Here is a 23011-nt window from a genome sequence, read left to right as displayed (position 1 = left end):
GAAGTAGGTCACTGGGAGTATGTTCCTGAGGATTACATCTTTCCACCTGGCTCCTTGCTCCCTCTCTGCTTCCTGACTGCCATGAGCTAAGCAGCTTTCCTCTGCTGCACCCTTCAACCATGACATTCTGCCTCACCTCAGAGCAAGAGCAAAAGTGTTGGCCATTCACAGATGGAACCCCTGAAACCATGAACCCAAAATAAACTTTTCCTTCTCTAAGTTGTTCTTATCAGGTATTTTGAACACAACTTATCACTAGTTATGCAACGTTAGCTTTCTCAACTTGGTCCTCTCATATGTAAGATGGATGCAATGATAACACCTGTAAAATGAGGATAATAACACCCACCCTGCCTACCTTCCAGAACAGTATGAGGAGCAAACAAAATTAGGAAGATGATTATTAATATGTTATTCATCTTTAATGCCTAATGTGTTATACATAGCAGAAATTCAATACAAATTTAGAAAAAGTAGAAAAGAAAGAAGGAAGAGAGGAAGGAAAGAATTGCTATTGAAATAGAAATCAGTTAAAAACTGGTTTGGTTTTATTTAATTATTCCTAGATTCATGTCCTTAAACATTTGCTTAACCTCTCTTAAATTCAGATTCTACATCTATAAAATGAAACGATTTTAATACCACTTACCTTTCTTACTAGATTAAAAAAATACTAGGTGATTATCACAGTGTCTAAAATATAAAAATTTCAGTGCCATACAGTTGTTATACAATTTTGAGTTTTACTTTAGTTTTTGTTCGTTTGTTTGGTTTGTCAATTTGTTTACTATATATGGTTAATTCCATACTTATTTATTTATTAATATTTATTTTTTAGTTGTATTTGGACACAGAACCTTTATTTTATTTATTTATTTTATGTGGTGCTGAGGATTGAACCCAGGGCGTCGCACTTGCTAGGCGAGTGCTTTACCCCTGGGCCATAACCCCAGCCCTAATTCCATATTTAAATAAAGAATAAAACATATTTTGCTTTTTCAAGAAACAAAAGAGTTAGAACTTGCCATTTTCTAGAATTTCAAATTCTCTCTTCAGTGTGGCTCTGAATTTCAGCTTACTTCTCAAAATAGAAAAGTGAATCCTCCTTCACTGGAAAGACACCTACTATTTTAGTTTTTCAGAGTTTTGTTGTGTTTTGCCATTTCTCTCTTCAATCTACAAATCTTTCACAAGTGAATTTATTCTGATAAAGCTGAGAATTTTATCCAAATCCCCTTCCTGTTTTCCACAATCCCAGTATGCTGGTAAAAACAAAACTAAGCAGTCATTTGATTCTCATAGAGTCACACACAAAACACGCAACACAAATAGAATAAAAATCCAGTTTCAGGAAGGATGGTCATGGAAGTATAGCTTCAATTCATAGAAAATATTCACAAAGCAGATGACTGAAAATCCACTGTTTCTCTGCTCCTCACACAACATATTCTTACAACTCTGCAATAATAGAGACTGATCCCAAGTAAAAACTAAACTGCTTCAAATCCAATCCACAAGTAATTGTTGAGTTCATATTGTGAGAACCATTATGTATGTGTCATGACACAGCTATGAAAACAGCATTCAGAACCATTAGCCTGAATGGCTTTTCATAGTGTGTGTGTATGTGTTTTACTGAATTTTGAACCCAAGGCCTCACACATGCTAGGCAAGTGTTCTACCACTGAGTTATATCCCTAGCACTTTTTATTTTTGACAGAGTCTCAATAAGTTGCCAAGGTTGGTCTTGAACATGCAGTCCTCCTGCCTCAGCCTCCCAATTAATGGAAGTGTCAATTTTATTTGAGAATGGTAGAGTTCACTTGGATTCAAATTTACAGTATCCCTGATGAAATAATTCATCAGTAATTTTAAAAAACTGTTTAAAGTCCTATTAACATAAGCAAGAAAAATAAATTAGCTCTGCAACATTCTAATGTTCATTTGATTCACTACATCCAGAATAATTTTTCTAAAGCATGAATCTAATCATGGCAATTCCCTGAACAAACACTTCTTTTGTCCTCGAAATAAGGGTTAATTCACTTAATATGGTTTTAATAGCTATTTATCTTCATGACTAACCTCTGCTTACTTACTGGGACAAATCCTGCATCCTTTTTTTTTGCTCCAGTCTTATCTGTCTATAAGCCTGTCACTCTCTCTTACCTCTAAGTCTCTGATCTCGCCATTCCCTCTGTGGAACACATTCTACCCCATTCACCTATCTAATTCTGCCTCTCTTTCAAGTTTCAGGTTAGATCTACTTTTTCTGAAAAAGCCCTTCCTGTCTGAATTAGGTGTTCCTTTCTCTATCCTCCAACTAAATTTTTAAACTTACCACAGCTGGGCCTTAATGTATGTTCACTTCTCTCCATTCTCCACTATAGTCAAAGTTCCTTAAAGGTAAAGACTATGTTTTGATCACTATCATATTCTTGACACCTAGCACCTGGAATAGTAAGTGCTCAATAAGTAAGCATTAAATATTTGAAGGGGAACAAGAAGTCAGGTTAGTACCAAAAACTATGGACAGGATTTGTGTAAACTACCAGATGTGAGTTAACTCTGACCTAAAGCCTCATTCACATTAGAAGTGTCCTAGCTTCTGTTCACTACACCTAGATTCAAAGTCCAACTTAGGAACTGCTTATTTATCTACAAAGAATTCCTACGTGATCTCTTTACACTGAAAACATCCTCAAATGGTCACACTTGACAAGGCATTACTTCTCTTCAAGGAAAACACTCACCTCCTTTGTCTCTTCAGAGAAAGCCTGCAGAATGTCTGTCTGCCTGGTGTAGTTGCCATTGGCATCCTGCAGTCCTTGCAGAATGCGCTCTCTCAGAACCAGCACTGAGACTCGGAGCTGATGCCAAAGGAGCTGCACTGCGTGGATGTCCACAATCACATTGACAGAGTAAGACAGCAGCTTTAAGGAGAACTCTGTTTCAAGGAGGGCATGGATTTGCTCAACATGGTCAGAAATATCTTCACAAATGTCCTGTAGCAAAGAAAAGCAAAATATGTGAGAAGAAGTTTCCCTCATCCTGGGGTGAAAGGGGTATGGGGCTGGGGATTTCACTCTTTTACCTGACACCAATTATCAGGGTCAATGATAGCACATGAATAATTGGTCTTTGTTTTAGTTCAGATATATGGTCATAGGCCATACTCTTGTGTACTGGGTCTTCATACATACAGGTAAGTTGATCTTTCTCTAAACTGCAATATTGCTGTTCTTTAAGTTCAGCCAAGGTGGGGGGTTCACTTCACCAATCCACTCTCTGTTCTCTTTTATAAAGTTTGTTTGGGGTTCTGGAAGGGAACCAACAGCTGTTCTATTTTCTGTATAGAACTCATAATATTTCAGGATAGAAACCTCATTCAGACATCCAGCAGGAAGAAAGGTGTGGTAGTATGTGTGCTTCATAGGGACTCCGGCCCTTCTCAGTACCTGCTTATTTATCTACAAAGAATTCCTCCCCTACATCTCTATACTGACAACATTCTCCAAAGGTCACATTTGACAAGGCAAGTTCTCAGTGAACTTTGAGGTCTTCAGTGCAAGAGGCAATTGTCACTTTCCCCCAAGGACACTATTCACTATTTAAATTCACAATGAATATTTAAATTTCCAACCTATACTTTGCAAACAGAAATCCCTTTTAAGCAACAAAGCCAAACAAAATCCCAAAGATTAAAAAAAGACAAAATACATTTTTTTTCAGACCTAGACATTTTAAACAAAAACACTACTAAATCAAGGTTTCAATCTCCTTCACACATACTATTAGGTAGACAGATTTGATATCTGACATGTCACTTGCTCTTACAAGTTCCCAAATTTCCATTGTGCTGTCAGAGGCCAGAAGCATGAAATGAGTGGCATCAACAGAAACATTTACTTGGGCAATTTAAGAGACCATTAAGTATCAAAATGATGTTGGTGTCAGCTAAAAGTGCTCAGTTACACGTTTTTAGTTGTGCATCAGTGATTTTTTAAAATTAGGCTTTTAGTTATGATTTTTGTTAAGGCTAAAATTGTGTGATAGCAGTTAAGTTCTGAGACCTACCATCAGTGTCAAAACTGTCTTTCTATGCTAGAAACATGCCTTTCTGATTTTGCGTAATTCAGTAATTATTTTAGAGAAAAACTTTCAAAACTCCTCTGCATTCCACCGGAGAATGCATCTAGTTCACATTTTCCTCTCTCCATACTAAGCATACCATTATTTGAGGTAATTTCAATATTCACACTGATGAATCAATCAATGCCCTAGCACTGGATTGCCTTTACTTCACAACTTCCAGGACCTTCATGCCATAGCTCTACTCTGGGCCTTGTCATCTACCATGTAACAACATCAGAAGGTCTCCTATGTCACCTATGTCTTTATCCAACTTTTTTACTCCTGACTCTTCTAGCTCACCCAGGCCACCAGCCCCTCCACCCCTTTGCTCCATATGTGACCCCCTCCAAGTAGAGCATCTATGGGGATCACTTCAGTCACTCTCTTGGCAGTGTTTTCAACTTCCTCACCCTCTTGATTTCATAACTCAGATTTGTTAGCCTCTTTCTTTTGGGTCTCAATTTGATCCTACAGATGCAAAATACTTTACATACTTAGGAAAGAAAAAGGCTTGGGTGACCTTTATACCACCTGCTTAAAATAGCCAAACAGGCATTTCTCACCTCCCCACTCACATCCCCCAATACAAAAGGTTATATATAGCTTTGGCACCATGAAAATTTCATGCCAAAACACTTGCCATCTGTTCCTCTTGATTCAGCTTCTTCATAATGGATATATTAATGCAGTGAGAGTCAGGTCATGGGTCAAGATTGCCAGGCAACAATTCAGGGGAAACAATCTATAAGACATTATTGTGCCAGTTAATTTAGGTTCCCGCACCTGACTCCTCATAAAAGAGAGGTAAATTGGCTCAATTCTCACAGAATCAGATGAAACCTTAGGGGAAAGAAATACTCTCCCCCAAGAATCAACTTCCCTCCATTGAGTACTTTGGCAATGTACTCATGCAGTCTCTGTTGAAGTTTTTGAAACTAAATAATACATAGTTTATTAATATATAATTTTTGTATTATTTAGTGCAACTTTCTGGAGTCTATTAACTTAATTATTTTTATTCCCTGCACTCTTCCACCAATTGTGTGGTTTGACAACAAGTACAAGAACACACAAACTATAAAATAATAATTACAGGTGTGGGGGGGGGGACTTTGCTTTGAACTTTTAGTGGGAGATTTGTTTAAAGTAGGTAACTGAGCACTTCTGACCTATATACTTTTTAAATAACAGAAAAATGTGTTTTTGTTTCCCCTCTATAAAATGTTGAATGAATGTTTATGGAAAAATTAGTCCAAACTATCTAATGTTTAGCACTTTAACAATTACCAATTTGTTGTACATTCATATGAAAGAAACTGAAGATTATGGACTTTCTGTTTATTTTTATTCAGTCAGGTAACTAGGTATTAGAGACTTTCAAAAACAATATGCTGAATGGCTGCCTCTCAGCAGGAATGGTTTGCAAATTAAAGGCTCTAAGAGACTCAACCTGTTGGAGGCCTTGCAAGCTCTCCATTATTAAGGTGAAGTAGAAGCATGGGGGTGGGAGTAGAGGGGGGTTAGATTAGTCTAATTGATGCATGTGAGGAATGACTGGTGTTCAGACTCAACTGCACATGTGCCTCGAGCAAAAGCAACCTGAAACTGGCCCTGTTCACATGGCTAAAGTGCTCAATGTATTACAGATTTGCATATACTGTAGTGCAACACAGTGGAAAGTAAATAGTAATTTCAGAACAGAGCTAGTTTTTTAGGAATATAGAAAAAAATAGTCCCTTCATAACTAGAAATTTATCTACCTACCTACCTATGTATCTATCTATTCACTTTAAAGACCCATACACAAAATATTTTTCCCATCTACTTACTAAGAGAATTAACAGGAAATAAAACATTACGTTCCACAATTAGAAATTTTAAAACTTAATAAGGCAATGACTGGTTAGGCTGACACAGTAAGTAAAATTCACAGTGACGTGTAATCACCCAAGAAATGAAATGTTTGATTTCGAATCCTTTCCTGTTTGGATAGAGAAAAGGGTGGTAGTAGGAGGTAGAAAACTGAATCTACATAAGGTCAAGAGAGGGATGAAGATGGTGAAGACTGTATGAGTGACAGACACAGAACCATATCCATCTTTGATGGAAGAGATGGTTAGGTCTACATCTGACTTATAGGACATCTTCTATAAGTCAGGTTATTTTTGGAAACTCACCTTTCATAGTATGAAATTATCCCATATCTGTTGCTCACACATAATTTTTGCTCATGTTCCTATCAGTTTCAGCCTCTCTAGCCAATGTCATCTCTGCCAGACTGTTCTTCTCTGATTTCTAGACTCCTCTTCTCAAGATATATTTGGAAAGTATATCTCTCCTGGGACAATCATACCCTGGAAAAAATCCACCAGTTCAAGCCTTCTCTCACTCTCAAGATCCCAGATTCAGACTTTTACTTTTAAGGTTGCTTCTACTCATTGTAAGCAAGGTCCATGAACAGAGAACTGAAGGACTTTGAGAATAAGAGGGTAGAAGAAAGGCAGAATCAGAAAGAGATGGCCAAAGATCTCAAGACAAACTGTGTTAACCTTTAGAAACTTGTTTGGAGATGGACCTGTTTTCTGGTATTGTTATAAGCAAATGAAAGTTACTATATCTAACTTCTTCAGAATATTATTAAATAATAGGATGCTTCCTTCCTATAATTTATAAAGATTTCATCATCAAAAGGAGGCAGCTTCATTCCCAGAGGATTTGTTTATTTCTGTATGTGAATCTTCTCTCTAACTAGAAGACTGTTTCCCTATGTTCTCTTTTATATAATTAATGGCTGCCCATTAGTTGGTCACTCTTTTAGTCAGTTTTCCATCACCATGATAAAATACTTGAAATAAACAATGTATAAGTAAGAAAGATTTACTTTGGCTCATAGTTTCAGAGGTTTCAGTCCATGGTCCCTTGGTCCCATTGCAACACGTATATCATGGCAGCAATTACACATGGTAGAGTAAGACTATTCACCTCATGGTATCTGAGAAGCAAAGAGACAAGAAGGGGCGGGGTCCCAACATCACCTTGTAGGGCACACCCCCAATGACCTAACTTCCTTCCACCAGGCTCCACCTCCTAAGGGTTCTACCACCTCCCAACAGTGTCACAGGCTAATGACCAAGACTTCAGCTTATAGGCCTGTGGGGGACATTTAAGATATAAATCATAACAGTCGCTCAAGAATTGTGATGATATTGCTGTCCTTTTTGACAGACTAACAATGAACAAAAAATTAATTTTGGTAGATAAAATTATTTAGATTTCTTGTCTTTTTCCTTGCCTTGTGTGTTTGTTTTTTATTGTTTTGTTTTGTTTGTTTGTTTTGTTTTGTTTGTATTAGGGATTGAAAACCAGGGCCTTGTGCAAGATAGGTAGGTGCTCTCCCACCAAGCTACATCCTCAGTCCTAGGTTTATTTTTCCAAATCACGAATTAACCATTGCTTTAGCTACTTGAAATCTCCTTAATTCCTACATTGATTTCATTCCCTCCTTATCCTTTCCTGAGGAAAAAAAAAAAAAAAAAAAAAATTCTCCAGCAAGTTCACTTAAATGGTTATATTAACAGATGTCTTTAAAAATAACAAATTTTGTTTTTAAATTGAGGATGGTTTTTAAATGTTTTTTAAACAAATTTTTAAAATAGATACTCAAATTTTCCACAGCTCAACCCATACTTATTAAGAACAGAAGAAAAATGTCATTAGAAATTAATTACCTCACTGAATATATTGAACATGCACTAATCAATATGCTAGGAATACAAGGTGAAATAATACCTAGGTCTGCCCTTCCAGAGTTCCCTGCCTGGTAGGGGCATGTCAGCAGAGGTTACAGTTAAGAAGATAAATGTTCATTAAGAGTACATAGACAAGGACAAAATGCCCATAAGAGCATGGGGAAAAGACGCAAAAATACTTTTTAAAGAAAGCAAAGTTTAGATCTTGAAGAAGACAACTAGGAAAATATGGCAGAGAAGAGCATTCCAAGGAGCAGTAAGTGTCTCTGTTAACTATGAACCTGTGGTTTGGCAGTGATCTCTTGGACATGGAACTAAACACAGAATTCACAGAGGAAAAAAAATGAACTTTATAAAAATTTAAAACTTCTTTTCTATGAAAGAAATTTTTTAAAATGAGATAGGTTATAGCCGGGCATGGTGGCATACATCTGTAAACCCAAAGGTTCAGGAGGCTGAGGCAGGAGAATTGTGAATTCAAGCCTAACCTCAGCAACTCTGAGGTGCTAAGCAACTCAGTGAGACCCTGTCTCTAAATAAAATACAAAATAGGCTGGGGATGTGGCACAGTGGCCAAGTGCCCTGAATTTAATCCTGGGTTCCAAAAAAATGGAGCAGGGGCTACAGATTGGGAAAAAATATTTGCAGATCAAATATTCAACAAAGAACTTATATCCAGAATATAGAAAGAATTCTCAAAATTCAACAGTAAGAAAACAACTAATCCATTTTAAAAGAGGCACAAAATTTGAACAAGCATTTTACCAACATGGATACAGTATTAAGCATGTGACTAAAATGTTTAGCCTTGTTAGCCATTATGGAAATGCAAATTAAAGCTACAATGAGATGCCAGTATGCATCTTATTAGAAGGCCTAGAATGAAAAATTACTGACAGTACCAAATGCTAAAGAGTTCCAGAGCAACTAAACTCTCCTACACTGATGATACAGGAACACAAACTGGTATAATCACTCTGGAAAAGAGTTTAGCTATTTCTTAGAGTTAAACATACAATTACATATAAACCAGAAAGCCCACTCCTGAGTGTTTATTGTAGATAAATAAAAATTTATATACACACAAAAATAAAAAAGACTAGACTTTAATTTCTCAGGAGGCTTATCCCTCCCAGCAGGCAAGAATTCCCTGGTGAGGTGCTGGCCACCACACGATAGTTATGTTCAATTATAATCCACTGATAAAAACTGTGGGGGAAAAGTGATTGTCCCCTTTACCTCCAATCTGTTTCTCCACAGGAACAAGGGGCAGGCATTTCTCCATTCATTTACCATCCCAAATAAGGTTTCTCTATCTCTTCCCCTAAAAATAATTTCATTATTTCTTTCAAAACATTCTTGACTTACATTTGTGTAACTTTAGGAACTATTCAGACACTTTTCCTAAAACAAAAGTAAGCTGAAGCCTACTGTGTATTTATTTATCTGGTACTGGGGATTGAACCCAAGGGCGCTTAACCACTACCACATACCCTGTCTTGTCTTGTCTTGTCTTTCCTTCCTTCCTTCCTTCCTTCCTTCTTTCCTTCCTTCCTTCTTTCCCTCCCTTCCTTCCTTCCTTCTCTCTTTCCTCCTCCACCTCCTCCTCCTCCTCCTCCTCCTCCTCCTCCTCCTCCTCCTCCTTCTTCTTCTTCTTCTTCTCTCTCTCTCTCTCTCTCTCTCTTTAATTTTGAGACAGGGCCTCACTAAGTCTCTGTGACTGGCTTTGAACTCATGATCATCCTGCCTTACCTTTCTGAGTCACTGGAATTACAGGCATGTGCCACCACACCCAAATGAACCCTACTTTTAAAGAAAAATTCTCCTCACTCATATTTCTTTTTCTTGTCAGAGTTTCAAAAATCCTGGACCCTCATTTTATCCAGAACATTCCATTCCACTTAGGATTGAAAGTTTTCATGTTTTATAGTCAGTAAGCAAAAGAGAAGTAAATATAAAAAGGATTTTATGTACATATTTTGGTTTTACTACAAAATGCCATGTCATCATTTCTGCTCATGTTATTATGAGTTGTAGAAATTAATGATAAAAGTATCTTTACCCATATGCATACCATATGTGTATGCACTCTTAGAAAAATCTGGGAGCATATTTTTACCTAATATATGTACTTTATATTTTAAAATTCAGATCACGAGAACAACATAGTTACATGTATAAAACTTTCTTTTTTCCCATGTTTTAATTGGTACATTGTAGTTGTACATGATGGTGGGATTTTTTTTATTACATATTTGTACATTCACACAATATAACAATATCATTTGGCCAATAAACTTTCAAGTAAGTCATTTCAGCTAAAACTTGAAACTTTATTAAAAAAAATCAACTTCCTTTTGTAGAGTATAACATTATTTTCAATTGACTATCAAAACTGTGCTTTCTCCAAAAACAAACCAACAGATGTTCTATGACAAGGTATTTTTATTTTCTAAAAACTAAACTTCCCCTTTTCCATATAGTAGCAATAAAGGATTTGATAAAGAATAACTATTAAAAAAAATACCCTGTAGTTAACATCAGAGTTAACAGTGAGAAACTAGAAGCTTTCCTACTAATATAAAAAATAAAATAATAAGAATGTCCCCTCTCAATAGTTTTTCTCAATATCATATCATACTGGAAGTCCTACCCACCCACCCCCCCCCAAAAAAAAAAAGAAAAAAGAAAAAAGGGAGAAGAAGAGAAAATAAAAGGTTTGCAGATTGGGAAGAAAGAAATAAAACCATCTTGTTCACAGATAATGTGATCATCTATGTAGAAAATCTGAAATAATTGACAAAAAAAAAACTTTTGGAACTAATAAGTAATTATAGCAAGGTTCTAGGATATACAAGTTAATATGTAAAAGTCAATTGCTTTCCTATACACAAGCAATGAACAAACAGAATTTAAAATAAAAAGCAAAATACCATATAAATTAGCACCCCCAAAAATGAAATACTTAGCTACAAATCTATTAAAAAGTACAAGATATATGTAAGAAAAACTACAAATTTCTAATGAAAGAAATCAAACACCTGATGTAAAGCTTAATTCAATCAATAACCCAGCAAGTTATTTCTTGGACATCAACAAACTTATTCTAAAGTTTATACAAAAAGACAAAAATCCAAATAACCAACATAATACTGTATTGAAGAGAAATTCCTCTCACTTTGGTAGTAAGACTGACATTATTCAACTTCAATTTTTCAATAAATTTTGCTGGAACATTTGGATATCCACAGGAAGGAAAAGAAAAAATAAAAAGAATCTAGATGCAGATCTTTCTTCCTTCCCCTAAATGAATCATAGATCTAAGTACAAAACCTATGAAATCCTTGGAGACACCATAGAAGAAAATCTGGATCACCTTGAATTGGCAAACTATTTAGCTAAAATATCAAAAGCATAATATTTAAAATGAAAAAATGATAAAATAAATTTCATTAAAATTAAAATTCTTTATTCTGCTAAATATACCATCAAGAGAATGAAAAGACAAGCCACAGACTTGGAGAAAATACTTACAAAAGATTCACCTGATAAAAGATCATTTTCCAAAATATACAAGTACTCTTAAACCTCAACAATAAGAGAACAACCAATTTAAAAATGAGCCCACATTAACAAAAGCAATCTACAAATTCAATGCAACCTCCATCGAAATATTAATGACTTTCTTCACAGAACTAGAAAAAAGTCCTAAAACTCATATGGAAGAATAAAAGACCAAGAATAACCAAAGCAACTCTGAGAAAAAAGCACAATGCTGGAGGCATCACAATACTCAATTTCAAATAATACTACAGAGCTATAGTAACAAAAACTGCATGGTACTGCCATAAAAGCAGACATGTTAAACCTAGTGAAATGTGTGTTAGTTGAGCTTTTCATAGCTGTGACCAAAATACCTAAAAAAAGAAAAACTTAGAAAAAAATGTTTATTCTGGGCTCAAGTTTTCAGAGATTTAGTCCATGGTTAGCCAACTCCATTGCCATGGGCCTGAGGTGAGGCAGAACATCATGCAAAAGGGCATGGCAGAGGAAAGCTGTTCATTTCATGGCAGTCAGGAAGCAGAGAGCAACAAAGCAGGGACAATATATAGTCCAAGGGAATTCCCCCGTTGACCTGCTTCCTCCAGCAACATCTCACCTTCCTACAGTTACCACCCAGTAATCCATTCAGTTGATGAGGTTATAACTCTCACAATATAATCTTTATGCCTCTGAACATTCTGCTTTCAAAACATGAGCTTTGTGGGGGACATTTCTAGATCCAAACCATAACAGATAGATTACAAAGAGACAAATCCACACAGATACAGTCATCTGACCTTCGACAAAGGTGCCAAAGACAGATTGGAGAAAAGAGACAGCCTTTTAAACAAATAGTTCTGGAAAAAGTGAATATCCATATGTAGAAGAATAAACCTAGATCCCTATATATCCCCCTAAAGAAAATTCAATTCAAAATGGATCAAAGACCTAGGAATCAGACCCAAAACTTTGCATGTACTAGAAGAAAACAGGACAACAATCCAAAATGTAGGTACAGGCAACAGCTTCTTCAATGGGATTCCTAAAGTTCAGCAAATAATGCCAAAAAATTAATAATTGGGATCATACCAAATTTAAAAGCTTCTGCGCAGCAAAAAAAAAAGAATTTGGAGAGTGAAGAGAGAGTCTACAGAATGGGAAAAAATCTTTACAAGCTACTCTTCTGACAGAGGACTAATATCCAGAATATATAAAAAGCTCAAAAAAATTAATAAATGGGCAAAAGAACTAAACAGACATTTTTCAAAATAAGAAATACAAATGGCCAAAAATATATATTAAAAAATGTTCAACATCTTTAGCAATCAGAGAAATGCAAATCAAAACTACACTGAGATTTCAACTCACTCCAATTACAATGGCAATCATTAAAAATACAAACAATAATATATGCTAGAAAGGATTCAGGAGAAAAGTAACAGTTATACATTGCTGGTGATATTGTTAATTACTACAACCACTGTAGAAATCAAAAGGAGGTTCCTCAAGGACTAGGAACAGAACCACCATATGACCCAGCTCTCCCACTCCTTGATACACATCCAAAAGAACTAAAGTCCACATAGTATGCAATACATGTATACCCATGTCTATAGCAGTGCAATTCATAATAGCAAGGTTATGGATCCAGCCTAGATGTCCATCAACAGATGAATGAATAAAGAAATATAGTATATGTACACAATGAAATTTTACTCTACCATTAAAAATGAAATTATATCATTTTCAGGAAAATAGATGGACATGGACAGCATCATGTTAAATGAAATAAACCAGACTTTGAAATTCAAGGGTCACATGTTTTCTCTCATGAGCTTTGTAGGGAACATTTTTAGATCCAAACCCTAACAGATTACAAAGGGACAAATCCACACAGATACAGTCATCTGACCCTTGACAAAGGTGCCAAAAACAGACTGGAGAAAAGAGACAGCCTTTGAGGCTAGGAATAAAAAGGGAATCTCATCAAAGTAGAGGGAAGCCCAGTAGAATAAAGGAAAGGGATCAGGGAAGGGAAGAGAAAAGGGCAAGGGAGGTACAATGGAATGAAATTGATATAATTATGTTATGTGCATGTAAAAATATGTCACAATTAATCCTACCATTATTTATAATATACCAATAGATTTTTTAAAAATAAAATAAAAATTAAAACAATAGAAATGGACTTGTCAGGCTCAGTGGTGCAAATCTGTAATCCAGTGCCTTGGGAGGCTGAGGCAGAAGGATTGCAAGTTCAAGGCCAGCCTTGACAACTTAGCAAGACATGGTCTCAAAATAAAGGATGAAAAGTGTTGGGGATATAGCTGAGTGGTTGAGTGCTTGCCTAGCAGTGCAAGGCCCTGAATTCAATCCCCAGTTTTAAAAAAAATGACAAAATTTTTAACAGCTACCTCACTAAAGAAGGTATACAGATGACAAGTAAGCATATGAAAAGATGCTTCACATCATATGTCATTAGGGAAATGAAAATTAAAAGAATGATGCAATATCATTATATACCTTTTGAATGGCCAAAATCCAGAACACTGACACCACCAGATGCTGGTAAGGAATAACAGGAAATCTCATTCATCGCTGATGGGAATGCAAAATGGTAGAGCCACTTTGGAAGACAGTTTGGTGGTTTTCTTACAAAGCTCTACATACATTCTTACCATACAACCCAGAAATTATGCTCCTTGGTTTTTACCCAAAGAAGTCCAAAACTTATGTCTATGTGAAAACCAGAACATAAATGTTTATAGCAGCTTCACTCATAACTGCCAAATCTTGGAAGCTACCAATATGTTTTTAAATAGATGAATGAATAAATAAATCATGGTGCATCCAGATAATGGATATTATTCATTGCTAAAAAAAGTACTATCAATCCATGAAATATGTAAATGCTTATTACTGAGTGAAAGAAGCCAATCTGAAAAGGGTATATACTCTAGGATTCCTCCTACATGACCTTATAGAAAAGGCAAAACTATTAGGGCAGTAAAAAGAGCAGTGTTTTCCAGAGGTTTGGGGTGAGGAAGGAAGGAAGGGTAGAATTGTTAAGCCAAAGAGGAGTTTATTTCAGTGAAACTATCTTGTAAACCATAAAGGTAGATATATTATAACATTATACTTTTGTCAAAATGCATAGAATGAGTGAACCTAATATTAACTATGAATTCTGGATAATAATGATATGTTGGTGTAGGCTCATCAGTTGTAACAAATGTACTCTGGTGGCTTATGTTGATAATGGGGTATCCTATGTCGGGGCACGGAGTACTCAAAATATTTCTATGTCTGGTTCTCATTTTGCTGTGAACCTAACACTACTCTATAATAATGATCAAGTCCTAAAAAACACAAATCAGATCATCCCTTTTTTTCTTTCCTCTAACAAATACACTTTTCTAATGGAACTACATTTTTTTTTCTTCTACTTCATTCTTCTAGATGTAGTGGCTATAACAGACAATAGTAGGAAGAGTGGTGAGTTTTATGATCATCAGTACTTCTCTTAAAAGTTTGAATAAATCTGTAATGGTAATTCTTTTTTACTGCTAGAATCATGTGAATGGAATAATTTAAATGGGATCATTTATGCAGAAATGATTTTGTTGTTATAATTAATTACACTCATCCATCTCCCTGACTAGACTATGCATTCCTACTAGCAGGAAATGTGTCCTGTCTTTGCATCTATAATGCCACATAACTAGGATACTGCCACGCATTGGGCAATGTTCAAAGGATGTTTGCAGAATTGAATTCAGTTGTACAAAATATATTTCACAAATCAAGAGGAAAGTAAGTAGTGGTTCTGATTCCTCTTTAAAGATATCTACACTTATCAGCACATGGTCAGTAAATGTAATTGACATTGATTGAATCATCTCCTGTTTTGATTACGAGAAGTGTATAAAAGCATGCAGATTTGGAAGAGTGGGGAAAGAGGTAGAAAGAGGAGGATGAAGATACTCAATACATTAGCAGTCTTCATACTTCACCTTCATGCCACAGAAAATCTCCTTTGCCTTCAACTGAGGAAGGACCGTTTAGAAACAATGGCAGGCCAGGACTGGAGGTGTGGCTCGGTGGTACAGAGCTTACCTCATATTTATAAGGCCCTCTGTCTGATCTTCAGCACCAATTAAAGGAAAGGAAAAAAAAAAGTAATGATAGGTCAAACCTGATCTATCCAGATGTGAACTGTACTGCTTTCCATGATTTGAAAAGGTTTTGCTTAAAGTTGTTATTTAAAAGCTTCAGAAGATTGATTTAACTATGACTTTAAATCTCAAATCCCAAATTCTGACTTATTTGTGTGTGTGTGGCAGGGGTGGGGTGGGGTGGGGGGAGGACTAAGCAAAATGTTCAGAGGAAAACTGACCATCACTATGGAGAGATTGTTTTACAACTTCATCACTTATTTACATTCACTGTTTTATATGATTTTACTAAATATAGGTTCAAAACCCGAGTTTCAGCTAGGTGCAGTGATGTATGCCTATAATCCCACCTACTTGGTAGGCAGAGGCAGGAAGATTCCAAGTTTGAAGCTAGCCTAGACAATACAGCAAGACTCCAACTCAAAGAATAATAAAAAATCTGAGTTACTTCATGAATAAAAGTCATAGCTATGGCCTTGACTCTCAAAGGCTTATCTGGAAATTCTCAGAAGATTTGTACTTTTCCCAAGACATAGTTATAGAACTGATGCTTTGGCAGTGCCTCAGACAGAAATCAAGAGAGAAGTCAGTGGTGTTTTTTATATAGCAATGTGCTTGTTTATCATGCAAATTCCTAGGTGCCTCCTTTTGATGGCAGCTGGGACCAAACAAATAACCTACATTTTCTTAAGCATGTGGTGGTTTTCTATGCACAACACATCGAAAAACCCAGGGACAGAAATGGGTCATCTATCTAGGCTGACTAGCACAGAAACAGGAACTAGAGCAAGCCTGCAGCTACTATTATAAGGCCCTAGGCAAGCTGAAAGGTAATACTACTAACATTACACAGGTGTATCAAAGGTATAATTTACATTTTTTCATGCACCAGAAAATAATTTCCACAATTTTATTTATCCAATGCTGAGAGTGTTATGATAATCTCTAGAGCAGAGTCAGGGTTTTGGGTTTTTCTAACATGCCTCTTTTTTCCCTCACAGTTTTATTGCAGAATGAAATCGATACAGAATACCACAAAAAATATAGAAAGACCAATGGAGATACATTCTGAAAAATGTGTCACCAGACAATTTCATTATTGTGCAAACATCCCAAAGTGTACTTGCATAAACCTAGGTGCCAATCATTGGATATGGCCTGATGCAAAGAAGTCACGTGATAAACACAAGTTGTATGAGGCTGCTGCTAGTGTAACACAGCATACTGTTTCACAGTGAACTTATTTCAATAAATAGGAATATACTTTAATGAGTAATAGTTTAGTAAATACAGAAACCAATAACAATCATTTATTATCAAGTATAGTGAATTATATATAATTGCCTAGTATTAATACTTATTAATTAATACATAATTTGTCTAGTTTCAAATATTTATTTGTATAAGTATTTATAATTGTCTGTGATATACTTTTTTAAAATATTTTTTTAGTTGTCAATAGACCTTTATTTTATTTGTTTATATGTGGTGCTGAAAATCGAACCCAAGGCCTCACTCATGCTAGGCAAGCGCTCTACCGCTGAGCCACAACCCCAGCCCCTGTCTGTGCTCTACTTTTTTTACTGGCAGTGCAGAAGGTTTGTTTACACCAGCATTACCACAAAATGTGAGCAATGTGTTACACTATGATACTAGAACAGTTACAGCATCATGAGGCAATAGGAATTTTTCAGCTCCATTATATTTAATCTTATGGATTAAATATTATGCAGCCAATTGTTAACTGAAATGTTATTTTGTTGTACATAACTTTATTTATCTATCCCTATATATGTGACATAATAAATTGTATATGGCAAACATTCTTAGAACAAACCACCCAGCTCAAAATTTAGAACTTGTCCAGCCATCTCAGAAGTACTTCCATGGGTCCTCTCCCCATCACAGACCCTGCATCCCATCAAAAGTGACCATTGTCCTGACTTGCACAGCAATCACTCCCTTGCATCTCTTTCTGGTTTTCGCACTCAAGTGTACACACCCGGATACAGTTTTTAACTTGATACATATTTTAAGTCTCTTGTAATCTGAAGGTTCCATCTGAATTCCTTTCTTTCATATAATTTATTGGTTAAAGAACCTGGAATGTTAGACCTGCAAGTTCCCCACGATTTGGATTTGTTGATTGAAGCCACATGAAGCAGTCCATCATGTTGGTTCCTCTGTCCTCTTTATTTCCTACAAATTGACAGCCAAATACTGAGGACAAATTAGTGTAAGTTCAATTTTTTTGACAAAACTGTATGTACTATTGTGTTTTCTCATCAACGCACTTAATTTTGATTTTTTTTTGTGCTCTTTTTTGAAAATTGATGATATCAACTATTTTGGTAGTTGATGGTCAGTGTATAGATCTGTTAATGCATTAGGGTTTATAAGAGGTTGATATTCTCATGTTTTATGTATTAGTTGGAATAACTTTATCAGAAAATGATTCTCTTTATAACTATTTTAATACATTGGTACAATTCATTAATGAAAATTGAAAATATAGCTACCAAAAACCTTTTTCATATCTCTAAAAAATTCTTGTAAAATTACTGCTATTTCCTGCCATTAGTAGATTAAACACTAGACTGGGAATCAGAAGACCTAAATTTCCTGACTCAGGGACACTGAAAGGTATCACTCTGGCTCCTGCAGGTCACCCTGCTCTAGGCTCTGAATAACAGAGCAGATCCATACCACCAGACTGAGAAGGAAAGAATTATGGTTCATTCAGAATTAGGGCCGAGACCATCATGTACCACCCCAGGGTTAATGTCTTAAACAGTCTTTTTGGTTATCTTTTCCTCAGTTACCATGGTGTGTCCTCCACCCTCCAACTCTCTCCCAATCAGCAACGCAAACACACATATTCCTTTCAGTCTCATTTTCATCTGCCTATATACCACCCACTACTCTTTCTACTTTATAATCATTTAAGAATTTACCTTCCAAAATATTTATCAATATCTAATACCAATTTTGATTTATTATATCTAAGCTAGAAAATTTCTAACTCTGTTGAAAGACTCTCTGAAGCATTTCTAGGTTTAAAGAGCTCTATAGTTCATTTATAAATGCTTTCTCTTTTTCATAAATACTTTTTATATGAGGAGAAAGAAGTTACAGAGATCCAGGTTCTATTTGGGATTTCACTGCTGATTCATGATGTGACCTTGGTTAGGTCAACCTCTTTCTTAGATGTACTTTTTATATATTTAGATCACTAAGTCCATGGCACAGCATCTAAGGATGTGTTTCTATCTTCCTCCCCCGTATAAACATCCGCAGCATCTAGCTTGGCTGTTGATTTGTATTTAAACACCTACAACATGCCCGTTGAGAGTTAATATTATAGACACAAGTTTTTAAGTCTCACATCTGAGAGTCTAGACCAGGGGACCAGGGAATGAAACCTATGGGAATAGAATCCTATGAAGAGCCAATTTTAGAGGACATGGTTAGGACCTTGTAAGTGAGATAACAACCAATTCAGATTCTGAAGCCAATGTCACCCTTTCATGTAGGAAAGATGGAAATGCAAGTCTCAACTGACCTTCTGGAAACTTCCCATTGCCTCCTATTGACTCAATAATTTCATTTCTGAGAATTTCTCCTTAGGCAATAATAGATTTAGTAACTAAAATGTTATCACAGAGTTGTTCATAATGGTGAAAATTATAACAACCACAAGATCTAACGAGGAGATGGGTTTAACATGATGTTTTATTCCATATGATGAGAAAATACAGAGGCTAAAAATGATGTGGCAAAATATATTTAATGGCATCAGAAGATGTTCAAGATATATATATATGTATATATATATACATATATACAGATATATATATATATTTTTTAATTGTCAATGTACTTTATTTTGTTTATTTATATGCAGTGCTAAGAATTGAACCCAGTGCCTTACTCATGCTAGGCAAGCATTCTACCACTGAGCCACAATCTCAGCCCTCAAGATATATTTTTAACTGAGAAAAAGTTGTAAGAGTTCTATAAAAAATAAAAACGAGTTCTATAAAAAAAATGTAGCTATGTATACTCAGAAAGAATTTTAAAAGATGTCAAAGCTGTTCATAATATTTTCTCTAGGTGGCAGCATTACAAATGATTTTCATCACATTATTTTATTATACTATTTTAAAACACAAATCTGTATGTTTTAAACTTTCACCACTGGAAATTTGTTTCTTTTGTGAGAAATAAAAAAAAATAAAAGTTAAACAACTAAAGTTAAATAACTAAAGTTATTTCCAAGGCAGAACAACAGTCAAAGAATGCAGGTCAAACTATGCATAATAATAATATGAACTACAATATCAAGGTAGCTGAAGCATACCAATGCCAAATCAACAGGATACTTAGAGTCCCAGCATTCTCTTTGTATAAGAAGAAACCTGTTACTTCATTCATAGTTATCTTCTTTTCATTCTCTTAAGTTTCTATGTCAGGTGGCCAAGTGTTATTTATCAGTCAGGTATCAACAGATAAATAATACTTCACTAACACTGATTATTAAGACTTCTGTTGACTTTTATTGCTTCCCCCCCCCCTTTAAATTTAGCAAGATTGAGATAGATAGAGATAAAAGAACAGAAGTGAGAGTGGGAATGTAAACATTTTCATCCCCTTCTCCCTTTAATTTGATCCATCGGTTTGTACTACAGCACAGCAGAATAGGTCACCAAACCTCCTCTATGTTTTCATACAAACCCACAAAGGGAGGAGATGTTTTTGAAGGCAGGTTTCACCACTTGACAAAGCCAGACCTTGTCACTTCAGGATTGACCCTGACACCCTGTGATTCAGAATCTCCTACTTTCTGCTTTTGGGTAATTACTGGGAGAGTGAAGACATCTGAGGACTTTGTGTTCCTTTGGAGGCATACTTTACATGACTAAAATTCCAATCTTTCACAATTTCTTATGAATTATTGGAATATATAACTTTTATAATTAATATATATAAATGTTTATTTTCATTAACCCAAATGTACTGGTAGATATTTGTTCCCCTCACCCAGGAGAATCAATATGAACAAAATGTATATATCTAGAACATTTTCTGAAAAAATTAATGCTTAGCATCAAAGCCCAAATTAAAATACAGAATTCAGCTTATATCTTAGTTAAGAAAATCTATTTTGATATTTTGCCTGCTGCATGCTCAACTGACTCTCCATTTTAGAACTACTCTTAGGCAAGCCCTAGACACACAAAATAAGATGAAAGTTATTGAATTCCAATAATGTGGTTTTAAATCTACCCTCATTGCCCTTTTCCAGAGGTTCCTCTGGGAAATAAAAATGGATCAAAATAACATATCTGACCAAGAAATGCAGCAAGCATCCATTATTAATAGCTCAATGACATACCAAAATGGAGGAGGAAAGGTCCATTCAAATAATCCTATAGCACTGATTCAATCTCCTCAAAAGACAATGTACTTTACTTTTGAAATCAGCTATCAGTTAAGAAACAAATTAAATTCCAACAGACTCTTCAAACTTCCAGATTACTTGTATCTATAAAGTCTATTTTAACTCATTGCTTATTTAAATTGACCACAAATTTAGTGAGGAAGAATTTTCTTCTCTCCGATTACACACCCAGGGTTCTATTCCTATCAAACAATAAGCAGAGTTTCAGAAAGCATACAAAAGGAAAAGCAGGACCAATAAATGAGCTCTGAGCAAGCACAAACACCAACTAAACCTCAACTCATTCCTTTCGACATTTAATCCATGATTAACAAATTCTTCCTTATAGCACCCTAAATCTTATGTCTATCCCACACCTACTTAACTGCAGACAGAAACCATTCTGTGAAATGCCTAGCAAAAATCCAGATGTACACAGTATATTAATAAATAAAGTACATAATTAAAGAAACAAAAGGGACAATCAAGCTGGAGATACAGAAAACATAAGAAAAGACTACACGAGAGATTTACTAGGATGGGACAACTTACAGTATTTCTCTATGATTTAGGCTTTACCTAAATTCCAAAAAAAAAAGGCAGATTGCAGGTGACTTACAAACAGTAGAATGTACTATTCATATTTATAAAAAAATATACAGGCAGGAGAGAAAAATGAGCAAGACACGTATTAGTCAGCTTTATGCTGTGACCAAATACCTGACAGGAACAACGTAAGAGAAGGGAAAGTTTATTTTGGCTCCCAGTTTAAGAGTCCATGGCCAGCTGACTCCATTGATCTGGGCCCAAGGTAAGGCAGCACATCATGGTAGAAGGAGGATATGATGGAGTATGATGGAGGGAAGCTGTTCAGGATATGGCAGCTGGAAAGCAGAGAGAGGGAAGGGAGAAGAGACCACAGGGAAAATGCACCCTTCAAGGATACGCACCCCCAGGAATCCACCTCCTTCAGCCATGCCCTACCTGCTTACCGTTTCTACCCAGCCTATTGGAACTAGGATGAATTGATGAGGTTACAGCTCTCACAATTTAATCATTTTACCACCTAACATTCCTGCACTGACATAGGAATTTTATGAGGACACCTCATAGCCACAACATAACAACATTTAAAATGAGATAGTTACTGCAAGTGAGCACTTAGTTTAGCTCTGTGAAAGAAGGAAAAAATGTGTGGCCAAAAGTAGATGGCTGAAGACAGTGAACTAGTACGGGAAATTAGAGACATAAAGGGATTACTAACAGTTAAGACAAGAGGGTAGCAGCAGATGATTTCTGCAACAGAGTGAAAAAAAGGAAGATCTGGAACACCTAAGCAGATATCTTGCTTCTTTAGAATTTTCATGGCATCTTTCTAACAATTTAGACTCTGGGAGGCAAAGCCAAGGTTTAACAGAGAAAGCTAGGTGAATAGAGGTCTACTCTGGAAAGGGCTGATCTCAATAATCAGAAAGAAAACACTAACAACATGGAAATTTACCAAAAAAAAAAAAAAATGTATCTCTGAAGCTAACAAAATGTGAACTCTGTAATTAAGTTTTGTCCTTGCTGCTTGTCCACCTGCTCACAGTCTATGGAAGATCTGTGCTCACACAATGTCAAGATAGTTCTCACACTCCAAACAGAGGTAAAAGGTATGTGTAGGATGATTTTGTCCAGAGGGACTTCTTTTCCTCTTTTCTCCCTTGAGTTACTGAAAGGTCAAGATCTATCAGTGACCCCAGGAGAACCTCTGTGCTAACCTGCCCCTGGGGTTTCATTACGAAGCTCCAAAAAGTGAGAATTATGTTGGCTAGCTTGACTCCAGTGATTTCCCTCACTGGAGCTAGAACTGACTTGTAAAATAAATGAAGCTTTCTCGAAATAAACAAACATTCTGTTATTATATGGTAAGGACCAAGAGGCCATTTGATGTTGAGGGGAAAAAAAGTAATTAAGCATTTCATTAT

At 35.7% G+C, this 23011-nt stretch overlaps 1 protein-coding gene across 3 annotated transcripts in view; it reads right to left on the bottom strand.

Moving 5' to 3' along the window:
* Akap6 (A-kinase anchoring protein 6) overlaps window positions 1-23011 on the bottom strand; it is a 578346-nt gene that overhangs the window by 359773 nt on the left and 195562 nt on the right. For all 3 annotated transcript variants that reach the window (XR_011706597.1, XM_027929539.2, XM_071607828.1), the window contains exon 3: window positions 2754-3005. Coding sequence is in view for 2 of the 3 variants with exons in the window: in XM_027929539.2 (XP_027785340.2) it covers window positions 2754-3005 (252 nt within the window). In the remaining variant the exon portion in view is untranslated. The remainder of the gene's footprint in view (window positions 1-2753; window positions 3006-23011) is intronic.

This window comes from Marmota flaviventris, chromosome 2 (assembly GCF_047511675.1).
Source record: "Marmota flaviventris isolate mMarFla1 chromosome 2, mMarFla1.hap1, whole genome shotgun sequence".
NCBI classification, from domain to species: Eukaryota; Metazoa; Chordata; class Mammalia; order Rodentia; family Sciuridae; genus Marmota; species Marmota flaviventris.
The sequence above is the reverse complement of the archived record's forward strand: the minus strand, read 5'-3'. Positions and strand labels throughout refer to the sequence as shown.